This window comes from Lutra lutra, chromosome 14 (assembly GCF_902655055.1).
Source record: "Lutra lutra chromosome 14, mLutLut1.2, whole genome shotgun sequence".
Lineage (NCBI taxonomy): Eukaryota > Metazoa > Chordata > Mammalia > Carnivora > Mustelidae > Lutra > Lutra lutra.
Genome location: NC_062291.1, coordinates 61583992 through 61609978, shown reverse-complemented (window position 1 = coordinate 61609978; position 25987 = coordinate 61583992). Strand labels below are relative to the sequence as shown.

Here is a 25987-nt window from a genome sequence, read left to right as displayed (position 1 = left end):
AGATGAGCACCTGTGTTTATGAGACGTACTGATCTGTACTTTTAACACCTTTGCTTGCTTTTGGTATGAGGGTAATGCTGGCCTCATAGAATGAGTCAGGAAGTATTCACTCTGCTTCTATCTTCTACAAAAGATGTGAAGAATTGGTATAATTTCTTCCTTAAACACTTGGTAGAATTCACCAGTGAACCCATCTGGGCCTGGTGCTGTTTTGTAAAGTTATTAATTATTGATTTAATTTCTTTAATAGGTATAGTCCAATTCGGATTGTCTATTTCTTCCTATGTGAATTATAGAAGATTGTATCTTTCAAGGAATTGATCCGTTTCATCTACGTTATCAAATTTGGGGGCACAGAGTTGTTCATAGTATTCCTTGATTACTATTCTTTTTCATGTTCATGGGATCCATAGAGACGTAAAATTGGGTTTAACATTTGGGTGTACATAAAAGCGGTTAGTTAACAAAATCCATTCCTAATAAAGATTCTCAACAATCAAGGAATACAAAGAAACTTCATAATCCCCTGATAATGGGTATCTACAAAAAATCTACAGCTAACATGTATCTATATACATGTATATGAAAATGGTGAAAGACCAAGGGTCTTTTCCCCAAGATAAGGACAACCACTCTTACCAATTCTCTTGAACATTGTACTGAAGGTCTTAGTACAACGAAACAAGGGAAATGAAAGGTACACATATTGCAAAAGAAGTAACAAATGTATTTCTATATGCTTGTAATGCACAGATCAGAAATTAAAAATTTTAAATACCTCCAAATTAAAATATCATTTACAACAGCACTAAAAATATGAAATACTTAGTGATAAATATGACAAAAGATGTGTCAGACCTTTACACTGAAGGCTATAAAACATTGAGAAATTTAAAGACCTAAACAATGTTCTCAACAAAACATTGTTGAGAAATTTAAAGACCTAAACAAAAATGCTCCATTTGTTTTTAATGTCTTTGTTCATGGACCAGAAGACAGTGTTGTTAAGAAGTTATTTCTCTCCAAACTGATCTAGATCCATCAAAATCCCAGTGAAAATCTCATCTTTTATTATTTTTTTTTGGTTGTTAAAATTGGCAGATTCTAAAATTCACATGAAAATTCAAAGGACCCAAAAAACTTTGAAAAGGAATGAAGTTGAAGGATGTACACTTCAAGAATTAATAAAAAGCTGCAGTAACCAAGAAAGTATGATACTGGCATCATGACAGACAAAAAGATCAATGGACCTGAATAGGTCCGTAAGTAGACCTACATAATATAGTCAATTGATTTTTGACAAAGCTACAGAAGACAATTCAGACGAAAAAAGATAGTCTTTTGAATAAACAGTGCTGGAATATTGGATATCCATATAACTTTGATCCATACCTGTACCATCTATAAAAATGGACTCAAAATGAATCACAGACCAAAATGTAAAGCCTAAAACTATAAAAATTCTAGAAGAAAACACAGGGGAAGATCTTCGCAACTCTGGATTAAGTAAAGATTTTTTTTTTTTTAGATATAACTGCAATTGACACAATCCATAACAGAAAAAGCTAATACAGTGGACTTAACAAAAATCAAGAATTCCCAAAAGGTACTCTTAAAAGAATGAAAAACAAAACATGGACTGGGAGAATATATTTGTGAATCACCAATCTCAGAAAGGACTTATATTATCCTGAATATATGAAAGAAATCTTAAAACTCAGTAAGAAACCCAACCAATTAAAAAAATTAGCAGGGGCGCCTGGGTGGCTCAGTGGGTTAAGCCTCTGCCTTCAGCTCAGGTCATGATCCAAGGGTCATGGGATTGAAGGGTCCTGGGATTGAACTCCTCATCGGACTCTCTGCTCAGAGGGGAGTCTGCTTCCTCCTCTCTCTCTGCCTGCCTCTCTGCCTACTTGCGATCTCTGTCAAATGAATGAATAAAATCTTAAAAAAAAAAATTAGCAAAAGATTCAAACAGACACTTCACCAAAGTGGATACACAGATGCAAATAAATGCATGAGAAGATGCTGAACATTATTAACATTAGGTATATGCAAATTAAAATCACAATGAGGTCTCAGGACACACTATTAGAATGACTCAAAAACACTGTACTAAGTATCGGGGGACGTGGAGTAACTGGAACTCTCATGCACTGTCACATGATAAAACCGTTTTGGAAAACAGTTCGGCAGTTTTTAAAAATACAAAACATACACTTAACATACGACTTAACTATTCTGTTCTTATCAATTACCCCAGAGAAATGAAAGCGTATGTTCATTTCACTGTACACAAATATTTATAAAAACTTTATTTATAATAGCCCCAAACTGGAAACAACCCAAATTTCCATCAACTGGCAAAAGAATAAACAAATTTTAGTATGACCATACAGTACAGTACCGACTCAGCAACTTTTAAAAAGCAATAAACTATTGATATAAATCAACAACATGGGTGAATCTCAAAATAATTAAGCTTAGCGAAAAGAGAGACAAAAAAGAGTAAATACTGTACTGTATGATTCTGTTTATAAAACCTAGAAAATGCCATCTAATCAATATTGACAGAAAGCAGATCAGTGGTTACCTGGGGATTGGAGTAGCAGAAAGTGGGGTGGGATTAGAAGGAGAGATTATAGAGCGGGCATGAAGATACGTTCATTATCTTGGTTGAAGTGGATGGTTTAACTGGTATGTACACATATCAGAATTTATTGAGTTGTACACTTAAAATATGTCCTCTATATTTTATGTCGATTTTATCTCAATAAGTTGGTTTTTAAAACTTACACAGACAAAAAAAATAAATAAATAAAAATAAAACTTACACAGACAACTCAATAAATGAAAGAGGACAAGATATGAACAGACACTGCATAAAAGAAAAGCAAATAAAAAGATGTTCTACACCATTAATTATCACAGAAATGCAAATTAAAACTACAACCACTACACACCCACTCAAATGGCTATGATTCTTAAAAAGCTGACAATACCAAGTGCTATCAAGGATGTGGAAAAAAGGAAAAATGGGACTCTCATACATTCCAGCAGTGGAAATACAAAATGGTTTGCATTTGTGAACTCCCAAAATGCCACTTTGGGAAACAGCCTGTAGTTTCTTTCAAATTTAAACACACACTTATTATAGGATCCAGAAACTGCACTCCTAGGTATTTACCTTAGAGGAAGGAAAATAGTATGTATACACAAAGATCTATAAGGCAATGTTTTCAGCATCACCCCAAACTGGAAGCGTTCCAAATGTCCTTCAGCTGGTGAGCAAATAAACAAACTGGCTCATCCACACCGCAAATAAACAAACTGGCTCATCCACACCGTGGACTACTACTCAGCAGTACAAAAGAACAGAGCACAAACACAGGCAGCAACATGAACGAATCTCGGAAAGCTACACACTGTATGACTGACTTTACAGGACATACGTGAGACAGCAGAAGTACTGGAAGAGATCAGATGAACAGTTGCTGGGGTGGGGGAAGAGGGGATTAATATGAAGGGGCATCATTTTTGGGGTGGTGGAAATGTTCTAGATCTTGGTTGAGGTGTTTTACACACTGCAAAATTCAGAAAAAATACACTGAAAAAGGGTAAATTCTGCCGTGTATAAATTATACTTCACTTAGACTAACTGTAAATGAATGAAAATACACATTTCAAAAAACATGTGTGAAACATGCAAATAAAGCAGGTCTGGTGCTGCAAGAATGAGCTTTAAATCCAACAAGGAAGACAAAGAAATGCCTGCCTCTCTCCCCCTCTCTCTCTCCCTCTCTCGATTCTCCAGAGCAGAGACCACCAAATGTTCAGAGTTAGGATTCAGAATACTGGGCTTCAAATGCTAGCTCTCATCTTTTTCCTGCATTGCGCTCCCTGGTGCCCCACCTAATCTTCTTTTTCAAATGGCAGCAGCTTTTAACCTTAGGCCATTCTCTCATCCGGGCGTTTGGTGAACACCATGATAAAGAATTTAGTGCTTTCAAAGGTGACTTTCCTCCTTTTGAGTCACTTCTTCCTTCAAATGTCAAGATGTTCATGGCAAGGGGGTATATGAGGAATAAAAGCAGTGGGATTCACGTTGCTGGAGGCAGCATGCCTCGAACAGGCTGCAGAGCTAGGGGGCTGACCGGGGGCTCCCACAGGCTCCCACGGCACTTTTTGCCCGCACAGGTGTGCAGGTCCTCAGCTTCTGGACAGGTTCCAATTTGAGTAATTATGCTCTCTTTCCCTAAGTACCCCCTACCGTTTCTGGTGGATACAGAATTCTTACTCACTTCCTGTACTAAACTGTGGTGCGGAGTTGCTGTGCAGCTGTTAAGCAGCTGCCACGCTCCGCTCCACACATAGCCTCCAAAGCACTTTTGGATGAAAGGCGCTATATAAACATATTTTATTGTCATGTACTGGTTGCCTTTCCACTTAGTAGTAGGTTTTGTGAGCTTCTAAGTATCAAATCCAGATCTGTATTCCATAGCACATCAATGTTTAATTTCTTCTCCTTCCTGTTCCCCAACCCCCTCTAAACAATGAGACTCTTACCACAAGGGTCCGTAGACAGAGTGTCCCTGCAGGAGCACGGGGGTCCAGAGCAGCTACAAGATCCCACACTTTAATTTTTCTAAAGATCAAAAAGGGGACAAAATCTTAATTAAAAGCAAAATTAAGGAAGAATAGCAAAAAGTCATGGCAATAAATATGCATGGTGAATGTGATTTATATGATAAATACAGTTCACAGGAATATATAAAAACTTTTTTGTTTTGGATACTTGGTTCTTCCATTCATTCTTGGATAGAGGCTATTGGTCTTAACCGGAAAATGTATGGGTTTAACCTAAACACGAGAAATAGGTTAGCTTTAACCAAGCCGAAGACAGTGAATGGTAAAGTTATACCACACTTTGTGGCTGGGAAGAGATCTTATACATTAGACGTCTTAATGATATAAGAGGTTACTTAGACCTAGAAACCTGTAATTCTGAGGCATCTTCTTTCTGGTCAATTCTAAGAATGGCGCACGTAACATGTACCAGACAAGTGGAGCCCACTGAAGAACTATGGAGTTTATACAAGCAAATTCTCATATTTTGATTGAAGTAAGAAAAGTTTAGCCCTTCTGAAAATCAAACATACAGTCATGTCTCCTCAAGGTAAGTAACAGACAAAATCCAAGAAAGATGGCAACAGATCAAAACCAGGGCAATGAGAAAATATGACATAGCTGGAATATGTCCTCATACCCTGAACAATTTCCCACGGGTAGAACAGTGATGGCCGACTTAAAGCAGAGGGAATGGTCTATTCCTGCTGTGTGAGTTGTCTTCACCACTATAGCCAGCTCCTAAACGAATATTTTAAGGTAGTTTCTGGTTTTAAAAAATCTGTCATTTTGTGAACTACAGCCTTCTACCCCCCCACATCAGGCACTCTGACAAGAAGAAATGATAAAGAAGTTTTCAGAAGTGAATACACTTTTGTATGAGTTTACTATGTGTTTAGCAGTGCTGGACATGGGATCCGTTCACAACATGAATGGATTCTAAAACCACTGGAAATTAGACCAAAGAAAATAAAGATTACTAAACTTGTCACTGAAATGCTAGGAGAAGTGAAGACAAGAGAGCTGCACTTTTAGGAATTATTCAAAGAGATCCAAATTCAAGAGCCTATCACACTATGCCCCAAAGATACTGCCTTCAATATTTCAGTTTTATTAAGTCATTATTTTACACACATATGCTGGTATACTGGGTTTCCCCAGTTCTTTGTTTTATAGGGTAAAACAGACAAATATATAACCAAATGACTAAAATATTAATGAAAATCATGAGCAAACAAGTGCAAATAAATGACTGGGAAGAACATTTTAGAAAGTAAACAAAGGAGAGGAGAACACATAGATTAGACACAAGAAATATTGTATCAGATCCTTTCTGTGAGATCCAAATGTTTCAGAGTCAGGTTAATACTATATTTAACATCCTCAGGGAGAAGGGATCAAGATGTGCATTTTTTTTTAAACCCTGTTAGCAAACTCACCCATCATAGGCCCCACTGACTATCCTCTTGTTATCGAATCGAATACAGCGCACCAGTTCCTCATGGCCTTCTAATACTCGTAAACACGCACCACATTCTATGTCCCATAATCTGGAAGAGAAAATTAAGTCAAGTGAATTTTCATGTATTCTTTTCTAAGCTTGGCATGTTGTAATAATATACTTCTTATGTCTTAAAAAAATCCCCCAAAATGAAATCAATCAACATTCATACAAAAATGTATTGCTTTCAGTGTAATTTATTTCCTTTCTGTTTATAACTCAGGCAGAAAAAATGTATGATTTAAGTTCAAATGAAGTATATATTTTCAAAGCACAATGCTTTATACAATCCCGTAACCAGGGTCTCCAAGGCATAAAAAGGATGAATTCAATGTACCCAGTTGCCTGTGAAAGAAATGACCAAGCCAAGAAAAGTAATGCTTCCTGAAATCACCAAGAACGAGATATAGAGTGCCACTGAATCCTGCCTTCACAAAGCATGTCCACCTCTGTTACTAAGGACACTCTGTTTTCACCCACTGTCCAGGACAGTCTTTCTCTATAATGGAAAAAAAAAGCAAGTTCTCAAAAACATTTATATACTAACTTAAAAAGCTGGCAGTGCCTGGCTGGCTGTCAGAAGAGCATGAGACTCTTGATCTCAGGGTTGTGCGTTAGTGAGCCCCATGTTAGGTATAAAGATTACATAAATAAAATCTTTTTTTTTTTTTTAAAGATTTTTTAAAATTTATTTATTTGACAGAGAGAGATCACAAGCAGGCAGAGAGGCAGGTAGAGAGAGAGAAGGAAGCAGGCTCCCTGCTGAGCAGAGAGCCCGATGCGGGGCTCGATCCCAGGACTCTGAGATCATGACCCGAGCCGAAGGCAGCGGCTTAACCCACTGAGCCACCCAGGCACCCCACATAAATAAAATCTTAAAATTGCATGCTTTCAAACTGAACCAAATGAAATGACAATTTCTTTAGATAAAATACAGTTTTGTTTTTTAAATGGCCTTTTCACCTTAGTACTTTCTGAAGGAAGGAAGAGGATTGATAAATCTTCCAAATTCTTTTTTTTTAAATATATTTATTTTATTTTATTTATTTGACAGACAGAGATCACAAGTAGGCAGAGAGACAGGCAGAGAGAGGAAGGGAAGCAGGCTCCCTGCCTAGCAAAGAGCCCGATGTGGGGCTCGATCCCAGAACTCTGGGATCATGACCTGAGCCGAAGGCAGAGGCTTTAACCCACTGAGCCACCCCGGTGCCCCTAAATCTTCCAAATTCTATTTGTATCTCTGTCATTCACCTTTGTGAAGAGAAAACACCAAAAGTATTTCAATCTGTGGATTCTTCATAATTTCAAAGACTGGCAACTCCCTGGACAATTACGTAATGTGAAGAAAACAAAAGTTCACAATATGTAGTAGGGAAACAAATCTTTTCTTTCTTCTTCTTCTTCTTCTTCTTTTTTTTTTTTTAAGAACACTGGTGGAGAGAAAAGGCCGTTGGCTATTTATTAGCACTTTTCAACTGTACACAGGAGGAATTTAAAGAGGAGGGCCTTCAGCCTCCAACTACTTATCATTCTTATCCACTTCTTCATTCAAGCAGTGCCTTTAAAACAGGTCTATCTGGTAATAAAACTATTACAGGAAGAAAACACATCAACAAAAGGCTTTGCTGTGCTTTCTGCTTGGGGCAAACTTTTCTTTTTTGGCCAACTTTCGACCCATGAGAAGCTACAGAAAGGAAAAACATCTGGGGTGCCTGGCTGGTTCAGCTGTAGACAGGAATGACTCCTGATCTTAGGGTTTTAACTTGGAGCCCCATGTTGGGGGTAGAGATTACTTAAAAATACAAAACTTAAAAAAAGAAAAGAAAAGAAAAGAAAAACATTTTATTAGAAACATAACACACTCGAAGATAACACACCCAGACTTCTGTGTGCTAACAATGAAAGGCAGGATAACAGTGATCCCTTCTGGGTAAGAGCACCTGCTGCTCACCTAATAGTGTTGTCAGATGAGCCACTCACGACCAGTCTGTCTCGGTACTGCAAACAGGCAATGCCGCGTTTGTGTCCATTTAAGGTCCTCACAAATTCACAAGTACTTGTGTTCCATACCTGAAACAGAAATAGCATTTGGCAGTTGATTTGGTGCTTTTACTAGTAAGATCTATGGCAATTGGAGTCTTGGGAAAGCAGAAAATAGCACTGAGTCAATAGGGGGAAGACAACTTCTCAAACCACACCAAATCAAAAACAGAGACGGGAAAAAATGGACAAGTTTAATTCACAACAACAAAGGGCTAATTTATAGTTGGCTGCTATCACATGAGAATTCCTCAAATTGATTTACTCTTATGGGGCTAATCTCGTTTGCAGCCAAATTTTCTTTCTTTCTTTTTTTTTAAAGATTTTACTTATTTGACAGAGATCACAAGTAGGCAGAGAGGCAGGCAGAGAGAGAGAGGAGGAAGCAGGCTCCCTGCTGATCAGAGAACCCGAGGCGGGGCTCGATCCCAGGACCCTGAGATCATGACCTGAGCCAAAGGCAGAGGCTCAACCCACTGAGCCACCCAGGCGCCCCGCAGCCAAATTTTCTTGAAGCTAAATTTACCCCTGCCCTTCTCATACTCACCATTATTTACAGGAATAAGATACCTAAGATTTTCATATGGCTTGTCTAACTTGTTGCCTTTTTACACATAGACTAGTGTCTGAATATTAAATTACTCTACACTGATGTTTAAATATGAAATTTTGTTTGTTCAGATTTTCACATGAACTCCCTTACTCTAAGTTGGGGAATTACTGAAAAATGCCTCATTACCTTTATAGTCCTATCTCCAGATGCAGAAACGATGTACTTGTCATCAAAATCTACAACATTGACAGCAGCTCGGTGTCCGACTAGCACCCTCCGGAGGGTGATGTCAGTTGGGGAGGCCATATCCCATACAGCAATGGAACGGTCTTTGGAGCACGTCACCATCATGCCATTATTGAAACGCAAGTGCAGAACTGCTTCACAATGGTGAATCAATGTGTTTAGCATTTCACCTGTATTTACATCCCATACCCTGAAACAAACAACATTAAAAAGGTTATCTGAGGTTTCGATGGTGCTCCTGGCTATAATCCTATTTGACTACCACATTCCCCATCCATCCCACCCCATTTTCATAATTAGCAGCTTTGAGGCTGAGCTGAGGTGAAGAGTTCTGATGGACCATGGGGGAAGTCACAGACGGAAGGCTGGACTAGGAGAGCAGGAAAAGGAAGAGATAGGATGCTGCCAGTGTGAAACCCTTAAGACAAACTACTTGAAATCTAGGTGAGTTATGGGGAATAGGAATGAAGACGTAACCACGATCACCTACTAACTGGGCCCAGACTTCAAGATAATTAATTATAAAACTTCTGACATTCAATCTGATACCTTTAATGAGATACATTTTGAAGTAGGAATCTGACCCATAACAGTAGCATTAGTGTCCCATGGGTAGCCCTCAGGAAATAGAACTGACATGGGCCAAGAAGCTTCTGTAACAGACTGACTTAGTACTGTGGATTTGAGCCTAATTACCCTGGATCTTCGATTCGACCATATGCAGGCCAGGCACAAGATGAACTACACTCTGAGTTTAAGGCCCCATTTCTGTGCTTTGAATGGGGCAGAGATCAAAACTAGCCATGCCATTATAAAGGGGGACTTATAGCAGCAGAGTGTGGGAGGTTTGGACAGCCTAAGAATTTTGTGTGATGATATATTTAACTTTGATTACTCTATTTTTATGTATTTACTTTGATTTTCATAACACATTTTATTTCCTTTTCCAATTTAACCCCATCTTTTAGAAAATCATTTTGTCCCTTATCCTATAAATGATATTAGCCTCTACAATGATTAGCTTCCTTGAGGCACTCCACAGCATCAATAAATGTTAAATGTCGATAACTATAAGAACTGAGTTTGCTATGCCTTTAAGTCAAAAGACAAGAAACAGGAACAGCCTTTTCTCTTCACAGAGGATAATTTTGAGTGGTAAACATTTAACTTTAGAGAGTCTAACAATGCAGTTAACTGCCTTTTTTCCTTTTTTTTTTTTTAAGTTACTTTTGATGCATTATGTTTGCTAAATCCTTTAGCTTAAGGCAAAACTCCTAACAGAGGTTTCCAGCAGTGTTGCTGGTACCCAGAACTCAAGCTACACTGGACTCCAGCAGCATAATGGCTGTGTCATCAAATCACTAACGCCTCTGGAAATTGAAGGCCCCTCCCTGAGTAAAGCTTGCAATTAAAAACTGCAGGGACAGCAGGGGAGGGGCTGGCAAAGAGAGAGCACTGCTCACCTATACACATTTTAAAGGAGATAATGCATGCCTATACCACAGTTATAACCATCTGAAAAGAGGCTTTATTCCATTCACATCATTCCTCTGTGTGCTGGTTTTTGTAAAGAATGCAAAGTTTACCAAGTTTCTGTAATGGATGATTCCCCCCAAATTAAAACAGAATATGTAGTTTTCTTCAGTGTTCAAAAATGTAAACTTGCCTCAATCATTTCTAAATCAAGGTTTCTAGGTGGACACAATGATGTGGAGAGTTGATGGCTTATTCCTCTTTAGTTAGGAAGTTTCAGAACTGTGTGTTCATGCAGCTATATACAAAATTACTATCTATGACAAATAACAGAGCAGATCTGATTTTCCAGAGTTTGAAAGATCATTTGAAATTTTCTACCTGACTGTGGAATCCGATGATCCAGTTATGATCACCCTCTCATCATACTGGAGACACAGGACAGAACCCGTGTGGCCTGTGAGAATTCGCTTGCATTCCAACGTGCTTTTATCCCAGATCTAGGATGGCAAACAAGATCCTTTTGATCAATGTGATAATGGGGTGCTGCTGAGACTTGCTGGCTCTATTATGTGTTTGATTCCCCGAAAGAATCAAAGCCCAGAGCAATGTAGAATGCATTCTTTTCTATAGGTATAGCTAAGCACTATATATATGTGTGGCTTCAATACTAATGCAGACTTTATCCTTTTCATTAAGGAACAGGGGTAGGCTATAATTATGTGAGGCCCAAAGGAGCAATAGCACATTCAATGCACTTTAAGAAGAGAATTTAACCCTAGGACTATCTGTACATGCTTCTGGCGGGAAGCAGGTAACTGTCCTTTAAGGAAATGATTCAGGCTTTGGGACTGGAAACAACCTAAAACTCTCATTTACTTTCTGGAAATAATACTTAGATATGATGTTCAGACTGCCTTATTAATGTGGACACCCTTGTTCATTCACCCACCTTCCCATAACTAAACAAACCTCACCTTGATTGTGTTGTCTCGAAGGCCACTGACTATCTTTTGATCATCACACTGTAAACAGTAAACCCCTTTGCTTGTTTCACTTCGGCAGTGGATTCTCTGTAAACTATGTCTTCCACATCTCCAATTAGATTCTATTGTCTGAGGGAAGGAATGGTAAAGAGGAAGTAATTAGGAAAGGACCAGGACTAAGTTCTTATCTGACTTTCATGGCAACCAATAACAAATGTTCAATGCTTCACTATATTAAATACATAGACCTTAAGGCAAACTAAAAATGTTTTTAAAAAGCCACTGTTTAAAATTGCATAACATTTTTCCATTTGCAAAGTTATTAAAGATTTATTTTCTAGAGCTCTCCCACATATAACTCATTCAATTAAATGATAAACTGGTGGAAAAAGGGTAACAGAGGTCAAGCTATAAACTACATAAGGTTATGTGCTCAGTGCTCCTCATACATATGTAGTGGCCATTTCTACTACCGAACTTCCAGGGAGGCTCAATTCAGAAGATATTTGAATATCAGATTGTAAGTGCAACTTTAACAGTCTCGCTGCTATTGCATGAAGATACCATCTCTGCTCTCTCATTTAGCTACCAGTAAACAATCTTTATTTTTTTTTATTTTTTAATTTTTTTAAAGATTTTATTTATTTGTTTGACAGACAGAGATCACAAGTAGGCAGAGAGGCAGGCAGAGAGAGAGCAGGGGAGGCAGGCTCCCCGCTGAACAGAGAACCTGATGCGGGGCTCAATCCCAGGACTCTGGGATCATGACCAGAGCCGAAGGCAGAGGCTTTAACCCACTGAGCCACCCAGGCGCCCCAGTAAACAATCTTTAAAAGCTTTAAAATTTTTTGCCTGGCAATTTATTATATTTTACCTGCCCTATTTACCAAAAATAAATTTATTTGGCAAATACTCAAATATACATAGATTCTTACCTCAATGTCTTGTATAATTTTAGGATAAAGTGCTCTGTAAAAAGAGTTGGGAGGAGCATTCCCATCAGGAGGTTTGTTTTTGAATAAATACTGTCCCCTAAAAAACAAATATTTCAAAATTAAAAAATCACAATATTATACATTTACAAGGAGCTTCATAGTTCTTCAAAGTGTTTTCACAGTTACCATTCCATGTGATATCTATGACTAGCCTGGAAAGGCACAAAGCTAAGCCTGATTTCAGGAGTCCCACGCCAAGGAATAACTTTCTAGATTCTAAGGAACTAGGTTAATACTATCAACACAATGATTTGCAGTATAGCCATCAGAGTATAATGTTATAAGGTCAACAAACAGAGTATGTATAATCAGAACTTATCAACTCATCTTTCAGACCTCTGTAACACATAGATGCACTGGTCTTATCTTTTGAAAGTTTTATTGGTGATGAAAACTACTATCTCTGAACTGGGCACATGCCCCAGTTTTTTTGTTTGTTTGTCTTTTTCCCCACTGAGTAAGTCTGTGCCTGTGTCAGGTCAGTGGAGCCTAGCATCATGGGCAGTGAGAATGTCTCTGTTATGGAGATCATTTTTTCTAGTCTGAACTTACATAGGGTAAGGTGGAGTGGCAGCTCAGGCGCCCAGGCTGTTCACGATCAGCATAGCTATGCTTTAAAAGCAGCAATTCAGTTCATTTCGACAGAAAACAAAGGGAACACAGGAGTGTCCAGCAGCAGGTATAGAAGACGACGAAAATGCCTAAGAGCACTGTGCTCTCAATTCTAAGGCTTGACATTCTTTCACAGGTGTGTTCCTGGCTACACACATACATACATGCATTTTACTGCCTTTGCTTGATCCCAGCGAGCAACATTTGTTAGCATCTCCTTCCTTATGACAGCACATCTCTGGAATACTCAGATCCCAAGCTAGATCTTTGCTACAAAAAAAATCAGTAAATGGCAATCACTTCCTGCTGGGTAAAAAATTTAATTCCTCATCCTGAAGTTAAGAACTCACCAAACACGGTGTGGAAGCTAGTAAACCCCTCTATGGGTGTACTAACTGCTGTTCTCACTGGCACCGTGCCTTGCAAAGTGGAGATAGGCAGAAATGCCTCTGAGTGTAATCCTGGCACCAGAGAAATCATGTTTTCTCTGGGCCAGTCATCCACTCCTCCCTCTATAGCTCTATTACAATATAATTAATTGTTCAGTGTCTCCAGGAGCACTTTTCCCCTGCCCTCTTCCTATTATACACCTTGAAAATTAGTTGAGAAAATTTCCTATCAGGAAGGTAACTGGCTTTCAGTTCTGTGAAATCTGCAATGGAGAAGCTAAAATAACAGTTTTTAAAAGGGAGCTAATAGGAGCAAGAAACATGATATGCCAACATAAAGGGCAAACAAGACACATTATGAGGTAATTCTAGGTTACAAGTACACTTCCCTGAACAATCTTATCCTGTGTAAACACACTGCAAGCAAACAACAGATTTTGCATGAAGAAATTTTAAGTCTGGTTAATAAATGTAACTTGGTAATTTCAATTCCAACATCCTTTCATGAGATAAGAATCACTACATTTGTATTGCAGGTAAATAAATCAAATGTCATGGAGATTAGGTAGCTTGTTCAAGGTCACATAGCCAGCGAGTAGACCTGGAATTTGAATCTAAGTCTAACTTCAGAGCCTACACTCTTACCTACTTTATTGTCTCCCAGGGCCCACCACCCCTCATAGATTCCTGTCCCCCCTTTTAATCTTTGGTAATTGAATACGGGCACCCCAGGATTTTCTTCATATATAATGAAACTTATCTCTACATCCCAAGAAAAGAGAAACCATATAAGCCTCTGATCTCATGCCTGGCTAAAGTATCTAAATTTCTTTCAAGTTAAAGGTGCTACAAAAAAAGTGTTAAAAATCAGTTTTTCAGTCTAGATCTGTGTTGTAAGTCAAAACCTTTTATGATGGAAGCTTCTGACAAGAGGGACCACTTCTATGTGAAATGCCTAGTACCTCTGAGAATGTGAGTACATGATAAATGCTAAATATTAAATTTAGAATGTTATCGTAAAATGTGATCTGCTGATTAAGAAAATGGACTTCCCCAAGTGATCTTTTATTACACTTTTAAGAGTTACCATTACTGAGAAGAAAGAACGCATTCAATATTATTCAAGACAGAAAACGAAAAGAATTCATGTCATGAACTGTCAAATTCATGTAGATACAAAATACAACAGTGGTGTAGAATTTAAACCTGAAGTTTCACTACAGAAGTATATTTACTTTTTTTTTTTTTTTTTTGGTTGGAGGAAATGGAAGAAACTTTCAAAGCCAGCATCTGGGGAAAGGTATGATAGAAAGATTTTATTGACACAGTAGGCTTAGTAAAACAATCTGAAAGAAGATGAGAAAGTGATCATAGATTAAATTTTTTAAAAAGTTGGGGAGGACACTAACACAAGAAGAAAGGCAACGTTTAAAAATAGAAGCAGCCAGAGAAAAGTCAAGGGACTATTAGTGGAGGTCTTCATGGGGTGGACAAATACTTGTAATTTCATGGGGCTTTATCAAGCTAAGATGACAAATGTGGCTTAAGACAAAGGAATATGGTCTCAACTCTGAAGGATACTCAAAAGAACAGGAATGGGTTCCTGTGATTGAACAGATAGTGGAAAGAGTAATAAAATTAATACTGGATCCTAGATTATTCCTTAGCCATCCCTTCACATACCCCTTTAAAAGGCCAAAAGGCCATCTTTTCAATGATCTTGTTTGTTTTCTTTCTTTATAACTAACAGTAACAGATCGTGCTATTTACTGCCACGCCAAGCAGGAGCCTACACTTATCTTTGGCATTTTCACATGCATCTGCCCAAATCTGCCCATCTACTTCTTCTTCTTGCCCTCAAAAAAAGTATCTGTGAACTCCCAATGTCTGATAAAGGTCTACTATTATTTACAGTCCAAATGTGAGCAAAGTGTATTTTAACAGGGAAGAAAACCTTTATCACTATGGGAGTGAATCCCTGTGATAAGAGATTTCAGGCCAGGAGTTCCAATTTGGAGGACCTTCTTCTCTTTTTCTTTTTTTTGTTCTTTTCTTTTCTCTTCTTTTATTTTCCTATGAGGGGTAGTGGAATATTCCTAGCTACCCTAAAATTCTCCCATGTCAGTAACTGCTCTATATCTAAGGCTGGTCCTGACATGCTTAACAAAATGATGGACTTGGAATCCCATATAACTATATACGTTTTTGCTTTTTTAAACTATAAAGAGTTTATTTCCAAAGTATAAAGTAAGGTATGAAAGGCTTTGATTTTTCTATACAGTGAAAATAAAAACATATCTGAGAAGAATAACATTATGCTTTCATTTATTCATTTTTATATGGCCAAACAACTGCCTGATGTTTGCTTCCTTTAACTGAATTTGAAAGAAATTTTAAAGTCTTTTTAATAGTCAGAATGACTAAAATTTCTTGAAGCACTTAGTATAATACTTAGAAGTCATTATGTTTATAATATATTAATGAATTTCAAAGCTGCAAAAAAAAAAAAGAAAAGAAGCCAACTATATTTTAATGAAAATTGCTAAGAAAAGCTGATCCTCTTTTCTTAACTGTTTTGTATCTTTTTATGGTCCAAGATAAATAATTGATAAAATTAATTGCTCAGGAGATCCCTGAGCACACATATGCCTGCTGGTGCATATCTATCAGCTAAAATACTTACTATGTCACCTTTATTTTACTTATGAAATATTCACACCTAACTTTCTTATAGTGACATTCTAGAGATATCCTCTGAGAGGAAATTACATACAGAAAGTATCTTCTGTAAGTTCTAATGAAATGGTACCTGTATGTTAAAAGAACAACAAAATTGGTGAAGTCTCTTAGGCTGCTAACTATATAATGCCTTAAGGAATTTGGGATTAAGCAGTACAATCTTGAGAAAATATGGATCTTATGAAGAAAAAGTGATATACTCTAGATCCCACACTTCACTCTTTCTGATGACTAGAGTTCTTATTCTAGTTGAGTGTAAAAATAATTTTAATTACAAAGGTGAGAAAATACCACAGGCATGGATTAAAGACAAGAAATCTTCCGAAGGAGAAAATACTTATTTGTTCAGGATTATTTCAGGCATCTGATGGCTTCTGTGTGATTTAAAGTCATCTGTCTTACAAACTGCCTCTCAGCCCTTTGTCAGGACACTAGTTTCTGCCCAGAGAACAGAATGCTCTCAACAGAAGTCAGTTTTTAATAATTTTTTTGTAAAGCCGTATTAACACATTATGATGTCATTTATCAGTGATTGGCCAGAGGAAAAATGCCTAAGTACATGTACAACTATTTTACATTTTGTACTATAAACCAGCTAAATCACATATTAATGATAAGCAGTCTCACTAGTTCCCAGTGTTATTCCAAAGATTCTGAATGGCCAGGTCCTGAAGTTCATCTGTAATAGTAAGAAAGTTAAAAGGCTTACCACCCTCTTCGTTCTGCCAGGCCTCGCCACAGAGAATCTGTCCTGACCATCCTCTCGATGAGCTTCTTCCATAACATGCCATCAGATGTCACTCGGTACCATTCCTTACATACAAGTTCAGCAGCACATAGTGATTTGGCATCCAGGTATGACAGAATGTTCTCAGCAATATGATCCAAACCCCGAGCTGTTGGGGGAGGCGGGGTGCAGGCAAAGAAGAAGAATATAGGTGGTGAATGATTTTTTACAAAAGGTCCTTGAAAACAGAATAGCATTCATTCTGCTCCGAAGGCACATCATTGTCCCTAGTGTGGTCCAGTTTCTTTTTCAAACAGAAACTTGGGTAAAATGAGTGTCAATAATTTTTCCATAAGGTTACAGAAATGAACAATATTTTCCATCTTCCTTTAGATAAGGAAGTTAAAGCTAACAACCAGCAAACCCCCCAAGACATTAAAAATAAAAAGGATTCCAGAAAAACAATTCACATCTATCTATATGGATTTCAGCACTAGGGGATGTTCTATGGATGGCGTCTCAAAGTCTGTGATTCAGACCCCCCCCAAATCTCTATATTAGGTCCATTTCTCATTCTCTTTCTATTACTGCTGCAGTTCCAAAGCTGTTCAGTAAAAGAAATATCCTTTAAATGTACTGGGGGAGAGGCACTAAGTCAGAATGTGCTGGGTTATAGAATTTGGGGCATGTAGAAAGAAGAGAAGAAGGAAATACAGACTGGTAACAGGAACATCCTGAGAGGAAAGACAGAGAGGTTTGTTTAAGTTCAAGTATGACTTTAATTTCAGATGTTTAAAAAAACTACATTTGAGAGTAGTTGCTGCTATAAAACCTAAATGACAGTTGACCAAACAAAAACAAATAAATAAAACAAAAACAAAAAACACCCCAGACCAATAAATAACTTGGTTGGCATTTCAGAGACCATTTTGTAGGAGGTATAGAGGAAAAGTATATATAGATATATCTATATATCTATATATATATATATATAACAGTGGAAGTAGATCTTGGGCTGACTAAACTGGATGGGCTTCCCAATTAAAATACTCTACCACCCAAATCTGTAACTGAGGCCTCAGAGGAATAGATCCTATAAAATAGGATGATCATACTAATAAAGCTTTTGGCTGCTCTTCTAATTCACAAGTGAGACAAACACATTCGAAGTTACTTTTCTTTCAGGTTACATATCAGAGGTTTGCTAAAGACTTAAATAGTGCAGGATTCCTTCATACTCTGACTCCCTGAGGCACAAACCTAACAAATACCACATTTCATTTTATGCCTTTCCCTTGAAGCACACAAAGACACACTTGGACGCCATTAGCAACAATCCAAATGTGCTTAAACATTATTCTAATTATAAAATTGTATGGATATCAGTCACATTTTTCAGCAGATTTGGAAAAGAAAGCATTAAATGGATTTTGTTTGGCTGGCATCACATGTTCATATTTAAGCATAAGCAGATGGAGGCATCCATCACCTAATTCTTATTAAAGGAAAATGACTATAAACCAATTAAAGATATAATAATTAGTTCTTCATGCAAAAAACAGTGATGGTACAGTTCCTGCATGTTTAAATTGAAACTTTCTACGCCATCAGAAGTTTCCAAAATCCATTCCTGTGTTTTTAATGGCTATCATCAAATTGTCCCTGATCTTTCACTATGTCCCTATAGTAAGTCTTTAGAAGTAATTTCACCTAACACTCCAAACAAACCCATTACATTAATGGATTATAGGCATTTTTTGAAGTAGTTTGGTTTACTAAATGTAGCCAGATGGCATAGGTTTTTAAGTTAAAATGGCCATAAAACAGTAGACTGATGATTTAATATCTTAGAAAATGGTCAGCAGATACACACCAGGGATCAGGATTAGGCAAAGGATACACACGTCTAATCAACTCCTGTTCAGTTCTTAGTGGTATATGCTTGAGATAGTGGCATGTCTTGGTAATTGGGGAGAGCACAGTAATGAGGTACACACAGATTGTTCACACAATGAAAACTGTTTGCCTATGGCTAAAACAAAATCCAATGAGTGAAGAGGGGGCAGAAGTCTATTCTATTTAACAAAAAATATAGGTACAAATTTAGCTTTAAAATGGCTATTTCTAAGCTATAAATAGGTATTTCTTTTGTTTTAAAGGGGGATTTAAATTCCAATTTTGGAAAAACAAATTTACAAAAAGATAATTGGCAAAGATTAAGCAAAGAAGTAATAAACGGTTTTACAGAGGGTTGGTATATTTTTCATAGAGGACAGTTTGGCACAAGTATTAAAAACCTTGAAAATGTTCATAATTCTTTAATGTAAGAAACCCACTTCTCTTGTTTTTTCCTAGGATGCCCAAAAGATTATTAAGAATGTCCACCACAGCAAAGTTTGTAACAGGAAAAACATTTTAAACTACCTATATGTTCCAAAAAGGTGTTAAATAATATGTGTTTTGGCCATCATAAAGAATATATAATACTATTTATGTTTTAAAAGAACACATAGGAAAATACATTAAGAAAACACAGTGAGAGAAAATGTTACAAACACTTATGATCCCAGCTTTAGAAGGAAATATACACAACTAGAAAAAACACTAAGGTCAAATATTAATAGCCTATCAGATATTAGTTAAATAGTAGGGCCAAATTTTAACAGCATATTAGCAGCTCTCTCTGAATGGTGGGGTTCTGGGAAATTTCATTTTTATATTTTAAACTGTTTTGAATTTCCTAAAATTCCTGTAACTTCTATAATCAGGAAACTGGAAAAATTAAAAAAACACCAAGATATGGTATTTTACAGATTCACTCATCTTTTGTACTCTATTTTCTTTCTTTCTTTCTTTCTTTCTTTCTTTCTTTCTTTCTTTCTTTCTTTTTCTTTCTTTTTTTTTTTTTTTTTTAGAGAGAAAGAGTGCTAGTGTGAGGGAGGAAGAAATGGAGAGGGAGAGAGAGAATGGAGCCGAAGACTTGATCTCCTGATCTGACCCTGAGATCACGACCTGAGCCAAAATCAAGAATCAGACACTTAATCTGACTGAGCCACCCAGGCACCCCTGCACTATATTTTCTTCTAAAACAAACTTTTAACAAAGAGGACAATCTTATGTTTTCTTGAGATAGTATTTGCCCCAAATACTGATGTCTACATAGTGTCCTAGGATCACATTGAGCATTCAGTAAAACCACATCATCCTCCCCTGAAAAAAAATATTTTAAGTGTATATGTGCATGTGTGTGTATTTAAATATATTAGTTTTTGAGAGCTCTTTGAAGTCTGCAAACAGTGAGACTGCAAAGCCGGGAGTTTACATATTTAATGTCATAAGACTCCTGAGATACTTTTCTTTCTAAAATACTCAATTAAAAATGCTTCCTATTCAGTCCTATAATTTAAATATTGTTGATAAGTTCCCATAGAAATCCAAGTACATAAGTTAGCATATCTTAAAAACTAAGACACATTATCAAGGTAATACCTTGGAAAATATTTTTATTTGCATCTCTCATTGGGTAAGAACAGGATGACTAGAAGGGCATGAGATGCAGAGAAGACAGGGGAAAGAGGAGTCTCTATTTCCAGAGAGTGATTTTGGGTATTTATACCCCCAAGAAGGTACGATTAAAGGACTCAGTTTATAAAAATCAAGCCAATAAAGACTTTTAAAAAGAGAGATGAAACTCCAGTTCCACTACCATTGTAACATATCTTCCAGGCAAATTAATAGCACACAAGTACCCGTAGACATACCTGGCAGAGCAGTTATGAAATCCCTCTGCAACATAGGTTTAAGATAAGAGTTTATGTGCCCATGTTGGTAATGACACATTTGGGATATAAGATGTTCCACAAATTCCACTTGATCGGACTCTGACCACTGCTCAAAATATTTGACACACAGTTCTTTTTCCTTCTCATAGCTTGCTGAGAGCTTTCGTTGCTTGGGCACAATCATACTGGAAGTGCCATTGGCAAGTTTTGTCTGTAGAAGAAGTGGATTAAAAAGAAACATAAACAGTAAGTATTGAAAAGGAGGGAAATAGATACTTTTCTGATCTGGCATGCTTTGTTATGTCTATATGTTGGAGCTCACGCTGTTACTCATTAGTGACTGGATATTTGTGAACAATTACACGAAAAGCCACACAAAGACCACGGTAAGTTGGTAAATCAGGAACAATGCTGGACAACTAGGCATCCATTTCTAAAAGTTCACAGGAAGATATTATTTGGAGATCTACAGAAGAAAGCTGAAAGCATGCTAAGTTATTATTACTAGCAAGCATAAAAGCTAATTTGTTTTTTCTTGTATACACCAGTTACTGGGCATTTATACAATTACAATTTATTTTTTAACAGTCAAATAAGAAACCTTCTGTGCAAAGAAAGGCTGATGAATAATTTGAGACTCTAGTACCTTTGGAGATAAAACTTAACTGTAACATTTATATGCTCAATCTAACCTTTTCCTTCTAAAAAAAGAAATCAAAATTACATGCCACAAAATCTTTTTATTTATTAGTTCATTCACTAAGTATCAACTGAGCACCTACAATGTGTCAAACACTGTCCTAAGTGCTAGGAATACAACACTGAACAAAAATAGCAATCTCTATCATCAGGCACTTATACTGCATGTGTACAGCATGATAAAACCATAAAGAAATAGCAAATATAAGGTGGATAGTGCTAGTAAGAAAAATAAGGGAATAGGAAAAAACTACATGTTATTGTAGTAGGCAAAATTCTAAGATGGTTGACCCCAAGATTCTCGGCTTGTGATGTACACGTATCTTCCCTCAGGTATTCAAACAAACACATAGGTACTGCTTTGATTTAATTAAGGTGCCAAATCGGCTGGCCTTAAGATGGGGAGATTACTGCAATGGGTCTGACCTATCAAATGAGCCCTTTAAAAGCAGAGAGTTCACTCTAATTGGTTGCAGAAGAAGAAGGGGGACCGCATGTAAAAGGATGTGGTCAGCCTCTGGGAGCTGACTGAGCATCCAGGTGACAGCCAGTAAGGAAATAGGGACCTCGAGCCTACAAAGGCAAGGTACTGTATTCTGACAACAATGATCTGATAAGAGAATTTTCCCTCAGAGCCTCCAGATGTGAACTCAGCCTGGTCAGCATCTTCACTTCCGTCTCGTGATACTAGGAGCTGAGGAACCCGAGCCATGCTGTGCCAGAATTCTGACCTAGAAAACTGTGAGCTGATGAATGGGTGCCATTTTAACCTAATTTGTTACGTAGCAATTAAAAAAAAACACAAAAAACTAATATAGTTAAAGTCAGAGGGGTCAGAGATAGCTTTTCTAAAGAGATATTTAAACTGAGACATGAAAGGAAATGTGGGAACTAGACATTTTGTTACACGGGGGAAGAAACATCTAGGGCAAAGGGAATTTGAGGGCAAAGGTCCTGGGTGGCAGTCTCTCTGACACGTTCAAGGAATAGGTAAGAGGCCCAGTGTGGAGAGTATAGTTGGAGTAGTCCAAGCCAGATCATCCAGATCATTTATGTGGTGACAGCTAATCTCTAGTGATGGCTTGGGACAATTCCATCCCTGCCTGAACATGAATGCTATTCCTCCCATGAAAAGGTAGAGTTTATCTTAGCTTTTGAATCTGGACTTTGGCTGACAGAATGGGGAGAAAGTGACATTCTAGGACTCCTAAGCCCACACAGCTTCTGCTTACTTTTTCTTAGAACCTTGAGCCACCCTGTAAGAGATTCAGGCTACCCTCCTGGAGAGGGAAGTTGGGAAGATGGGAAGCTATGCAGAGAGAAAGGTCACATGGAGAATCACCTAGAAGCCCGAGAGTAACATGATCTGACACCTTCTTAAAGGATCACTACTGTGTGAAGAACAGACTATAGGGGACATAAATGGAAATAAGGAGACTAATTAAGAGACAACTTTACAGTAGTCCATGACAGAGAACAATCTTTTGGACTTGAGTGGTAGCTGTAGAGGTGGTAAGAAATAATTGGGACTCAATGTGTATTTTGAAGGCAGAGCAAACTGGATTTGCTGACAGACTGGGTATGAGGGAAAAAAAAAAGGAGACAAGGATCATGTGCAAATTTGAAGGTGGGGACACTTGGAGAAGATTCAGAAATCAACAGAAACTTTTGCTACTCTGAAAAAAGTTGGCTTTCTTTAGAGGGTAATCACAAAGTGGTACAACTGGTACTTTTCAAAGTAATCTGATAGATCTTTGGCATATTTGTCTGAGGCAATCCCAATCTGGCAGGGAGGCCAATGTTACTATGGAGCTCATACCTGCTGGACATGCTGAATGTGCTATAAAGCTATCATATTTGTATAATCAACTTCTGCTATTTGAGGCATAGTCCGGCTTAATTTCTAAACATTAAATCCTGCATACAGGCTTCTATACAAATGACTCCTGATAGAACTAAAAGTATATTTTCAAGAATGGTATTAGCCATTTTGCTTACACAGAAAAAGCTAACACCTGTGAGAAACAAGCCCTGGTGTATGGAGCTGGATGTTTTCTAGCATAAGTGCCACTCTTGTCTATGATAGAGACTAAAAATGATTAATAAGAACCTTGTTGGACACAGACCTTGGGGGATTTCAGAGCTGCCTTTTGTGTAGGTTGTTTGCATTTCAGAAAAGGAAAACTTGTGAAATATGGAGTAAGATTTAGTGAGCTAATGAACGGGTGGGTGTACAAGCTTGACCAAATGCCACTTCTCACCTCAACAACCCAAACCTCCCACTCCATCATTTTTTATAAATTTGTCCTTTTGTCTTTTAAAAGGTAGAAATGGACTGGAGTTGGATGCTACCCAGGGTATTGTTTTCCAGAAATGCCAGAAACAGAGAACAATAATCAGCAATGGTAATGAAATGATTCTATTTATAACCTTCAACAAACCAGATGTTTCTATAATCACAGGGAGTCATGCTTGATCAGTAGTTATCAGACTAGTAACAGATAAAAATGCCTAAGGATTTCACAAGTTTGATTTTTCCACTGCAGGAGCTAAAGTTCAGTCAGGGCTTTCATATACATATACTTTAAAAAAAAAAATTTTTTTTTTTTAATTTATTTGAGAGAAAATGAGAGCAAGAGAGATCACAGAGAGAGAGGGAGAAAGAAGCAGGCTCCCCACTGAGCAGGGAGCCGGATGCAGGACTTGATCCCAGGACCCTTAGATCATGACCAGAGCCAAATATTGACGGCCAACCAACTGAACCACCCAGGCTACCCAGGACTTTCTTATATTTCCAATGATCAAATCATAAATGGGACCTAAACCATTTGGCTATTAGAAATGAAGTATAAACTGAAGTTCATGAATTTCCCAACTGTCTAGGCTATACCAGCGGACACTGCATTTTAGTTACCACCCCCAAAACAGAGTATTTTCTTGTGAGGTAGAAAGACACACACCTCAGCCATCATCACTTTGAATGAGTTACTCTTAACTACTACACCACACTGCGTTAAGAGCTTTGGTCCTACAATACAAAGTGTCAAATTCTAGTCCCTCAATTTACTAGCTGTGTGTCATGGCATAAACAACTTGATTTTTCCCCCCGAGTCTCTGCTTCCCTCAGCTGCCAAATTATAGGATATATTCCACTGGGTTTTTGTGAGGATCAAATAAAATAATCCAAGAAAACCATGCTTAGCTCACCACCTGGCACATAGGAAAACGCTCAATAAACCAACACTCTTGATGAACTTCTGACACCGCTGGAGTTGGCCTTTCCTTCTCCTTTTGAAAACACATCCTTCTTTCTCTTTAAAATTTTCATTGCCGCAAATGTACATGGAACTGCATAATCTCAAGTGTATAGCTTGATGAATTTTCAGAATATAACTAGAGCCTAGATCAAGAAGCAGATTATCATGAGCCTTATAACCCCTGCCTTGTGCTCCTTTTGTTGGGTCACTAGCCCCACCAAGGGTAAGCACTTTATTTAGTTCATTAAAAAAAAAAAAAAAAAAAAAAAAAATATATATATATATATATATATATATATATATATACACACACTTTTTAAAACTGTCTACCTATACAATGTACAGCAGCATTTAAAAAATGTAATACTTAGGGATAAATTTAACAACATATGTGTTAATACCTGTAAAACTGAAAACAACAAAACAGCGCTGAGGGAAATTTTAAAAGACTTCAATAAATGGAGAGAGATACTATGTTCACAAATGGGACTGAATATGGTTAAGATGTTCATCTTTCCAATCGATCCATTGATAAGAGTCAATGTAGTAGCAATGAAATTCCAGCAAGCAAACTAACAAGCAGATTCTAAAATTTGAATGGAAATGCAAAGGACCTAAACATTAGCCAAGCAATCTTACAAAATAAAAACAAAGATGGAAGACTCAGACGACTGAATTTCAAGACTTAACAATAAAGCAATAGTAATCAAGATAGTGTGACTTTGCTATAAGGACAAACATGTAGATCGATGAAACAGAATACAGACTCCACAAAGAGACTTACATATGGCTAGCTCATTTTTGAGAAAGGTGCCAAGAAAATCCAATAAGGAAAATATAATCCTTTAAAAAGATGATGCTGAAACGTCTGGATACCCATACAGAAACAACAGACTTTGTTCTTTACTATCAACCATGTACAAAAATTAACTTAGGTGGATTCTGGATTTATGTGTAGGAGCTAACACAGAATGTCTAGAAGCAAGCATAGAAGAAAATCTTGGTACTCTTGAGACAGGTAAGCATTTTATACACAGGGCACTAGAGCACAGACTTTTTTTTTTTTAAGGAAAAAATAGATAAATGATAAATTAGTATGTGGCAAAATTTTAAACTTCTGATTTCTAAAAAAGAAAAAGTTAAAATAAAAATACAAACCAAGCAAACTCAACACCCAAAGAACAAATAATCCAATCAAGAAATGGGCAGAGGACATGAACAGACATTTCTGCAAAGAAGACATCCAGATGGCCAACAGACACATGAAAAAGTGCTCCATATCACTCGGCATCAGGGAAATACAAATCAAAACCACCATGAGATATCACCTCACACCAGTCAGAATGGCTAAAATTAACAAGT

At 37.3% G+C, this 25987-nt stretch overlaps 1 protein-coding gene across 8 annotated transcripts in view; it reads right to left on the bottom strand.

The window, feature by feature from the left end:
* The window catches only part of BTRC (beta-transducin repeat containing E3 ubiquitin protein ligase), a 184720-nt gene that overhangs the window by 9128 nt on the left and 149605 nt on the right, over nt 1-25987 (bottom strand). For all 8 annotated transcript variants that reach the window (XM_047702067.1, XM_047702061.1, XM_047702062.1 and 5 more), the window contains 9 exons: nt 20649-20880; nt 16870-17056; nt 12361-12457; nt 11417-11554; nt 10821-10939; nt 8907-9156; nt 8079-8197; nt 6066-6176; nt 4567-4645 (listed from right to left, as the gene is read on the bottom strand). In XM_047702067.1, coding sequence (XP_047558023.1) covers nt 4567-4645; nt 6066-6176; nt 8079-8197; nt 8907-9156; nt 10821-10939; nt 11417-11554; nt 12361-12457; nt 16870-17056; nt 20649-20880 — 1332 coding nt within the window. The remainder of the gene's footprint in view (nt 1-4566; nt 4646-6065; nt 6177-8078; nt 8198-8906; nt 9157-10820; nt 10940-11416; nt 11555-12360; nt 12458-16869; nt 17057-20648; nt 20881-25987) is intronic.